At 38.6% G+C, this 9,795-nt stretch overlaps 1 protein-coding gene across 3 annotated transcripts in view; it reads right to left on the bottom strand.

Annotated features, from left to right (window-relative positions):
* Positions 1-407: 407 nt before the first annotated feature.
* Positions 408-9,795, bottom strand: part of MTMR2 (myotubularin related protein 2) — an 84,166-nt gene continuing 74,778 nt past the window's right edge. For 2 of the 3 annotated variants that reach the window (XM_014538574.1, XM_014538585.1), the window contains exons 13-16: positions 6,915-7,007; positions 3,502-3,615; positions 1,415-1,591; positions 408-806 (exon numbers count right to left, since the gene is read on the bottom strand). In XM_014538574.1, coding sequence (XP_014394060.1) covers positions 645-806; positions 1,415-1,591; positions 3,502-3,615; positions 6,915-7,007 — 546 coding nt within the window. In that variant the 3' untranslated portion in view covers positions 408-644. The remainder of the gene's footprint in view (positions 807-1,414; positions 1,592-3,501; positions 3,616-6,914; positions 7,008-9,795) is intronic. The other variant, XM_014538579.1, reaches the window with a different exon arrangement.

The raw sequence follows: 9,795 nt of genomic DNA, 5'->3' as shown, positions 1-9,795 counted from the left end.
CATAATATCTTCAAGACTTTGCCTTATCATGTATGAAGAATGTGGGTGACCAAAGTAGATCAATTACCACGAAAAAAAAAAAAAAACGCAGGATGGGGAAAGGTGTGTCAGATTTGATCTGTCATGAGGACCAAAGTAGATCAATTACCACGAAAAAAAAAAAAAAAGAAAACGCAGGATGGGGAAAGGTGTGCCAGATTTGATCTGTCATGAGATTACAGTGTATATAATGCCATGGAATTTCAGTGTTGGTTTGAAAAGTGATGCTCCTCCTCCTCTCCTGTGCAATGAGCTCTCTTCCATCATGAGTTATATTTTTGAAGTGGTTTGTATTTTGATTTTACCAGACACCAAAATTTATAAGAGCATTTTCCTTTTAAAATCAAACTTATTCCCACTGTAGATTTAGGATTGAAGCATTTTAATATTCTTTGGGTAACTTAATATTAGTGTTATGATCATGTAGTTATATATGCGGTTATTTCACTTAAGCCCCCTGCACTGCTACAGTTCTGAACTCGGATTTAAATAAATAAAGGACCGACTTTCTCTCATAGGTGGGTTCTAAGTTCAGGAGACTTTACTCAGAGCTGCCATTTGTAATCAGGAGTTTGTGGTGGTGATGGCTCCAGCTAACGATCCTTTCACACCACTGTCTGGACAGGAGTGACACACTGTGCAGGAGAACTGGCTCTCTCTGAGGATGAGGTTGATCGGTTGGAGATCTCTCTCTGTAGTTCCTCTACTTTTTTCTGAAGTTCTGCTCGTTTAGCAAGAAGTTCTTTGTATCTATTGTGAATGGGCTCCTATAAAAGCAAAACACCACAAAATTATTCCAACTAGGCAGTTCTAAACAAACCCAAAGTCACACTCTGGTATGTAGTTCTGTCCCTAAATGTTACAATGTGGGGTTTTTTCTAGCACCACTGCTCTTCCTCTGGCTTTCCCAGTGCCCCTAAGTATTTCCACAGAATACTCTAAAACTGGCAATTTTCCAAATATAACAAATAATTAACAATACAATCTAAAAGCCAATGTCAAGTAATTCCTATAGTTTAGGTTAAGGTTTTTAGTCTTTTGAAGAGTTTAGTAGTAAGTAGTCCACATTTCAAACTGAACCAAAATTTCCTATTTCTCTAACCTAATTAAGAAAGGCCTCTAGAAGTTATCCAGTCTGACACCTTCATTGTACAGGGGAGAAAGGACGAAATAGAAGTGTTATTTCCAAAGTAATCCCATCGAAGTCAGGAATGATAAGAACCAAATATACCTATTACCCCTGTGGAGTGCTTTTTCTACAATACAGTTGTAACTATTAACCAGGAAAGGGAAAAGTTCTAAATATGCACATACTTTTTCTAGTTACTATACAATTGCATGGATGAAAACTCCTGCTGTGTATTGTACAGCATACCTGTGGTTTCATACATGGATTCCACCTCACGTAATATCCCACCCAGAGCTCTAGGTGGCGCATGCTGGCTACTGGATAAAGGACGTGATTGGAGTAGCTCCCATAGAGAGGATTAGTGAAGTCTTCCAGCTGGCTGTTTATGTAGGACCACAGTGACACTGTCCTTTTAGGAAGGTTCTGTAAAAAGGAAAAGTCGAGATTCATCACATGAGCTCTTTGTACTTTAGATGAAAGTTATAAAGAGGTATGTTGTGATCACTTTGACACTTCAGTGACATCCCCACTTACATTAAAATCAGAGGGTATTGGGAAACAGTGCAGTACCTCAAAAAGGTAAACATAGAGTTACTGTGCCCATAATTCTACTCTTAGGTTTATAGCCAAGAGAATTGAAAACAGGCACATAAAATTCTGTACATAGATGTTCAAAGCAGCATTTCTTATAATGGCCAAAAAGTAGAAATCCAAACGTCTATCAACTGACAAATGGACAAAATAGTTATACAATGGAACGTTCATCCATAAAAAGGTACGAAGTATTGATAACTGCTACAAATCAAACCTTATGCTACATGAAAGAAGCCAGACACTGAGGCCATATCCTGAATAACTCCATTTCCATGAAATGTCCTGAAGGGGCAAATCCACAGAGACAGATTAGGGTTTGGCAGGGGCTGGGAGGGCAGGAGAATGGAGAGTAACTACTAACAGGTACACAGTTTCTTCCCAATGTTGTGAACATAGTGCTGATGTTTGTACAACTCTAGATACCTTAAAAACCACTAAACCAAGCATGTCAAACTCATGCCTGCTAACATGCTTATAATAAACTATATACTTTTAAGAGAGTGAATTTTGTGGAGTGCAAATTATACCTCAGTAAAAATTTTCCTTTTTTAAATATCAAGATATAGTAAATCCTATTCAAGGCTCAAAAAATGAAAGTATTTTGGAACTTAGCTATTCTGAATTATCTAACATTTAACCAATTCTTGAGTGTCTACTATGCAGGCAATTATTTACTGTGTGTTAGCAGACACTGAAGATACTATGGTGAATTAAAAATATAGTCCAGGAAGCACTTACTACATAGCAATGATTGTAGAGTTTTGTATGGTGTAATCCTCACACCAATTAGTACTATTACCCCTATTTTACAGAAGCAGAAATTAACTTGCCGGAAGTCACACAGTAAGTGAAAAATCCAAGGTCTGAATCAGGCAGCCTGGCTCAAAGCAAGCAACTCCCCACTCTGCTTTAGCAGTGGTGAGAACGTCTGGCCCGAGGGCTTATAAGGCCCTCAAAATCACTTGATCTGGCCCTGGGAGTTCATTCAATGTTTGACAAACATAGCAGGCTAATTTTTAAGTTTATAATTTTGTATGGCCCAAGAATGATGTTATAAATATCCAAATGGCTCTTGGCAGAAAAAAAGGTTCCCCACTACTGCTTTATAGAAAAGCATGGAAAATCTATTTTATAACCACTTTTTTAAAAATGAAAATTGATGCAGGGAGATACAATGATCAGTAGGATTAGGAATTTCATACAGAAGTAATCCTTATATGGTTTGTTGTAAATAATACCAACCACCAGTAATATCTTTGGCTAAATGGGGTAACAAAATAACTTTACACACAGTATCTTTTCAGTGTTTGAATGTTTTACAGTATTATTTTACGATTTTAAAAACTAAAATGTCTCATGAACAATATATTTTCAGATTTGAGCTATCCATTTATTTAAATGTATGTTTTATCATATATATTTTACCAATTATATTTACTGCACCTGTTCTGAAGGATTTCCATCCTGCAAGGATAACAGGTACACTGGTGCTCCTTAGCAGACACTACTTCCCACCCATAACTCACCTGGCAGCTAGCTGGCACTTTAGCATTGCAACAGAGGTACTTTAAAATACTAGTAGATCAGGCTCAGAAGTTTGGGAAGAAGGAATCATAATAAAGTATGGCCAAAGAAATCATTCAAAACAACAACTATTCAGTTGCAATCCATCACAACATACACTCTAGTAGGGAAAATACATGTTGAGGATAGACCAGGACAGGGGCTCATTATTTTACCTCTTTTACTCTCTGCTGTTCACTGTTACAAAGGAATGTTCCGAATAAACAGCTATACAGGTGGTCCAAAATGGTAATGAGAAAATATTCATTGAATTCAAATGCTGTAGGAAACTGCAAATCAAACACCACAAACACAAAACTATTAAGACATTTTTTTCAAGCATATTCATCCTGTAGTATATGAGTAGATCCTTTATAATATTTAAAAGTAGGCTAAACAATATTCAAAACTATATTTCTAAGCCATTATGGCATCCGCTTGGTTTTCTGTTCAAAAACCACTTTACCATTTAGTTCTAAGATTATTTCTCCAAAATCTTTTCTTATGCATCAAGAATTTGAATGGTCTGTCTGACCTTGATGTTTCTGATCTACATCTGCTAGCCCCACAAGCTGAGGAATTTTGACCTGGGCAATTCTGGAAACTCTAATCTTTCTCTGCCAAAAGTGACCATAAACAACATAAGATTTTTCTTTAAATTTCAAAAACATTGTTTTGTTTTAGAAATTACAAAAAAATAGCATCAATGTCTCCAAAAAAATGTTAGCAATGCACACAAATAACTGCCCCAGGCAGATGTGCAGATCATTTAAAGCAAACCTGCTCATCTTTTCAAGGAGCAGCCAGGCAAATGGGAGTATCGTGTAACCCAGGACTTTGGCAGCCTCTTTCTAATTAAAAAGAAAATTCACTTTCTTCATAACCTAATGGCAGCGGCCTACTGGATGTCTTAATATTATACAAACACCACAATCTGTGGGGAATTTATCAAGGACAAATTACAGACCACAGGAAGGTAAAGGATTTAGTTTAATCCATCCTGTCAATGTAATAGTTTAAAATTATCCCAAAGTTTCCATGTAAGATTGTACCAATTACACAACTGAAAAGGAATTCCATGAACATTTAGATTGCAGAGTTGGGAAATATTCAAGTAAGTTTTTTTAGAATGATTCCTACCCAGTAGTGAAGGAAAATAGCATGAACTGTAAGCAAAAGGGACAGGGTTAAAAACAACTTTACCTTAAAATTTCCTAAATTTTAGGAAGCCATAAGCAGGGTAATATAGCAGATTCCTCAAAGAATAAATGATAACTCCATGTTGTGGCTATGGAACTGAATGAATGCAGCAGGTGATCAAGCACATGCCAACAAAAAGCCAAGTATTTTAAGAAACTTGGTCAAATCCCATTTATTTACAAAATAAATCCCATCACCTGATTAACACTCTTAGCCTTATTTATTAGCCAACTATGCGTGTACTCTGACTCATGAAATAGCAATCCAGAAGAGCTGAGCCTGTGGGTAGCTCTTCTTGGTAGGGCTTTTAGCTCAGTTATGAGAAGACATCTTAATCAGTGGGCATTTCCTCACAACAACACTAAAATAGAGTATTAACTGCTGGCACTGCTTTTAAAATCTTAAACAGAAGAGGAATATTTTGTTCTCCTTGCATATTTAAAATCTCAAGGGCCCTTTATCCACTGCTTCCTGAAGATGCGAGTAGGAACAGAGGTGGAATCTGGTTAACTACAACATGATTCTCATTTTGACAAATGTGTTATTTAAATCTCTGAACAAACAAGCAATTATTTGTAAAATTGAAGATTACCAATAAACATTGTAACATTTTATGTTCAGGAAGAAAATGTACATAAAACATAACTAGATGTCTAAAGAATCATCACTTCTATAATGTATTTTAGATTATCTAAGAAACAAGATTAAACTGATTTTCTACTTTATAATACCTTTAGCTCAGCATTGAAGTAAGACTGCTTTTAGGTATATAGCATATAGAAAGTTAACACAGCTACTAAGGAAGACATGTACTAGTCATATACTCTGCCATGTAAACAACTGGTAACTTTGATTTTTTTTAACAAGCATACCAGAACTAATATATTCACTTACGTTGCCCCTTTAAGATAGTCCCCTTGGGAAGCAGTCCATATAAGCATCAATGATGCCACGGCTTCACACAACCTTCCTAGTCCGTTGATAGGGCATTTGATTTTTGCCAACAGCCAAATGCTATTTAGAAACTGAATATGGTAATGGCCAAAAATGGGTCCTGCCCTGGTCAGTTTGGCTCAGTAGATAGTGAGTCTGCCCTTGGACTGAAGGGTCCTGGGTTTTATTCCAGTCAAGGGCACGTATCTCAGTTGCAGGCTCAATCCCCAGCCCCTGTCGGGGTACATGTGGGAGGCAACCAATCAATGTGTCTCTCTCACATAGATGTTTTGTTTTTTTAAAGTGGATCCTATTATTTTTAGTCAAAACCCAAAAAAGGATTGGTAAGGATTTGTATAGCTGATATACCACCTCAAAGGCAATTCCAAAGGAAAATTTCTCACCTGCTCCAAGAAGTAGTGAACATTAAAATAAGTATGTAGCATCTCCCCTCCCACAACATATGAGAACCTGATGCATAGAACAAAACCGAATTGTATACACATTTGTAGTATATGTGTGAAAATACCAGCCTCTTCATACTGTAGTCATATCTACAACACAGTTTAACCGAGCAAGTTTCCAAATAATCCACCCAAATTGAAATTCTTATGGGAAGAAACAAACTTCAATATACACTGTAATTGGTGTATTTTTTCCTAAGGATCACCACTTCTTTTAAATAGTATTTTCTTGAAGCTAAAATGTGACCCTAAAGCAGAGCAGAGCCAGCAATTTCCCTACCTTATATTCACATGAGAATCTAACTAAAACAAACCAGACTCCCAGCTGACGTCTAATAAACCCTTGGGTGATAGTTAACTGACATACCAATGAGCTGTATCCAACTTTGGGGTTTTGAGATGATTTTTCTTAAGTAGAGTTAAATATTTTTATGACCCAAACCCTTGCCTCATTAGGGGGTGATCCCATAATTAACCAGATTTTTTTCTCTTTTGGGCATTTACACTAGATTTCACATTGGTTTATTAGAAAGTTGGTAGAAGCTCTAAAAAAACAATCTCTCCATACCTAAGAAAAATAAAGAATCTATTATATACCTATCTTGCCATCATTTCCCACCCAACCCATTTTTCATTAAATTTACTTGCCTGTTTCTTCATTTCTTTACCTTTTTAACAATATGCAGATGAGCTTTTGGGTGAACATGCTGCATGATGTTACTAATTATCTATAGAGGAGGAAACCTCTTGGGTTATTACGGAGCCACTCACTGAAATGCTGATGGAATCAAATTGTCAAGTGTTTAATACTACTCCCAAATAATATTCTTTAGCTTAATTCACAACATGATAATTAGGTAATAGTTATGTTACCTAAAAACCTTACAAGAATTTTCATTTTACATGAAATATAGGAAAATCAGTGACCAAATCTCCTAACTCCAACTGGAAGGCTTAAAAACGGGATGTAAGAATGGATATATATAAGTTACCTGTCTTGTCATTTGCCAGACACAGTCGATGAACTGAAGAAAAACAGGCGATCTATCTGCATCTGCATGATTCTTATCTCCATGCCCAAGTCTCTGAAGAAAGACAGTGAAATAGCATGTGAACTTTGTGGAGTTTTTCATTTTTTTAATGAAAATAAATTTCCAATAAAAATACTATTCTGTCAATATTTTTTAAACGCCAGAAAATCTTTTTAAAAGAGCATAGCAAAGAAAATAGCCATCACCATCACCCTACCTATGAAATGTCCATACAGTAGACTCGTGCACCTGAAACCTACACTGAATGGCCAGATTATGACCACCTGACATTAGTAGGCAAATCAGCTATAATTTCGCACTGAAGTTGCTAGAGGGCCAGACCATTATAAATAGGGAAGCAGGTTGTTTACCACGACAGAAGTGATTTTTTTCTGAAAATATGGGTCATGTTTCAATTTTTAGTATGCCAAGGGTCTCATCAAATTGACATGGCCTGGGCCTCTCCATACATTTTAGATACCCTATTCCTAGTGTTTTACACACACACACACACACACACACACACACACACACATACTGTATATGCTTTGCTAACAAGTATCACCCCAATAAATTCAATAAAAATTAAAAAAGAAAACATTTTTATGTGCAAAACTGCCAGGTTTAACATGTGATGCTTTTAACAGGAATTACAACTTTGTTTAATAAATGAAACCTAGGCAATGAACCGACAACATTTCAGTGCATAGGACGATGCCCAACTAGCTGAGCCACACCGGCCAGGGCACATGCCAGGATTGTGGGCTCCATCCCCAGTAATAAGTGGGGGCGGGTGGGGGGGTGAGCAGCATATCGATGTTCACTCTCACACCAATGTTTCTTTTCTCCCTCTCCCTTCCCCTCTCTCTAATAATAATAATAATAAATGAAACCCAGACCTAAAAGGCTGATAATGGAAGATTGGAGTAGTCAGACCTCAGAGCCCAGATTTTTGTTCTGGAGATCTAATTTCCCCCAGAATATTATGTTGTTATATAAAGTACCCTTCTCTTCTAACACCTTGGCCAGTGCATGAAGGGGACCTGTTGCATCTTAGCTCCAGTCTCTTTATCAAGAAGAATCAACATTAGCACAAACCTTCATAAACCTTTAAAAAATGCTTGACTTCTACCCTCCAAGCATGCACTCACCCAGGTTCTGTTTTTTCTTTTTCTGAGCACCTTTGCTCCAGATGACTGAAACAGACCCCTGTTCCCTATCTTAAAGCCATTGATTCTAAAAATATGATCCCTAGACTTCTGGGGATGGGGGGGGAGGGGGGAACTGTGAGGTCAAACTAATTTCATAATCCTAAAATGTCATCTGCCTTTCTTAATTCATTGACGTTTGCACTCATGGTGCAAAAGTGATGAAGGATCAAACTTTTTGGTACCTTAGGAGGAATCAAGCAAGGCAGTGAAATCAAGCTGCACTGTGGTTACATCCTGCCCTGCCACACACATGCACTTAAATGAAAGGGACTAAAGCCAATTTCTGGAGCAGTTTCCTTGAAGCAGTAAAAAGTATTAACGTTATTAAATGCATTTTTTTTACTATTCTGTGTAACAAATGGGAAATGCACATGATGCGCTTCTGCTGTAAACTTAAGTAGAACGATAGGAACTGACACTTTTTCACAGAACATCCTTCTGACTTGAAAGAACAATTGAGAAGTGAACTATGGTTACGAAGACTTGACTATCTTGCAGACTTTTTGAAAATGTACAAAGTGACTGTGTCACTTCAAGGAATACAATGGATAGTATTTGTTGCCAATGATAAAATTCAAGCTTCTGAGTGAAAATTAGATTTTTGGAAAACTTTTACCTGCCGCATAAGTTTGATAATACTTAAAGACTTCCAATAAAATCAGTGGTGGTATTAACAGCTGTGGTTTATGGGATTATATAAAGAAATGCATTGGAAGAACCAAGATGGTGGCGTAAGGTACAGACCTGTGCGTGCTGCCTCCCACAACAACATTGAAAATACCAACTATAAGACAAAACAGCTATCATTCAAAACCATGGGAAAGCTGGCCCAGTGGAAGTTCTACAACTGGAAGGAAAGAAAGAAGCGCATTGAGACTGAGTAGGGATATGCAGAGGCGCCAAGAACAGAGGTACGGAGTCGCGCGCCAGGCAGCCTGCAACTGGATGCGTGGTTTTTTTCAATCAGAAGGGGTTACAAACTCTCGAATCCACTGAGCTTGTTTGGGGCAGGATTCTCAGGTCCCAGACCCTTACAGGGAGAGGCGGGACAGCCTTGCAGTGGATCAGAAAGCGAGGGTGGCTCTCTCGTGGAGATGCTCGCCGGCACTTGGGGACGCAGAGTTGCGGAGTTGCGGAGAGGCGAGGAGCCGCGGAGACGCCAGGAGCCAGGGAGACGCCATTGCTGCTTGCTCTGCCCTGGTGACTCCCTGAGACCCTACCCTACTCAATTTACATCCCTGCCCAAGCTGTGCCAGAGGCACAAAAGGAACCACCGGCACTTTTACAGCATAACCCAACAAACTGCAGATTTCAACTCCTAGCGTCCATAAGGGACACACTCAAGAAGCAGGTTTTTTTTTCAATCGGAAGGGGTTACAAACTCTCGAATCCACTGAGCTTGTTTGGGGCGGGATTCTGAGGTCCCAGACCCCTATGGGGAGAGGTGGGACAGCCTTGCAGCGGGTGGGAAAGCGAGAGTGGCTTTCTCGCGGAGCTGCTCGCCGGCACTCGGGGACTAGGAGTCTCAGAGAGGCGAGGAGTCCTGGAGACGCCATTGCTGCTTGCTCCGCCCTGGTGACTCCCTGAGACCCTGCCCTACTCAATTTACATCCCCGCCCAAGCTGTGCCAG

Source organism: Myotis brandtii, unplaced genomic scaffold, assembly GCF_000412655.1.
Source record: "Myotis brandtii unplaced genomic scaffold, ASM41265v1 scaffold1043, whole genome shotgun sequence".
NCBI lineage: Eukaryota > Metazoa > Chordata > Mammalia > Chiroptera > Vespertilionidae > Myotis > Myotis brandtii.
Note: the sequence above shows the minus strand (reverse complement) of the source record. Positions and strands in the feature narration are given on the sequence as shown.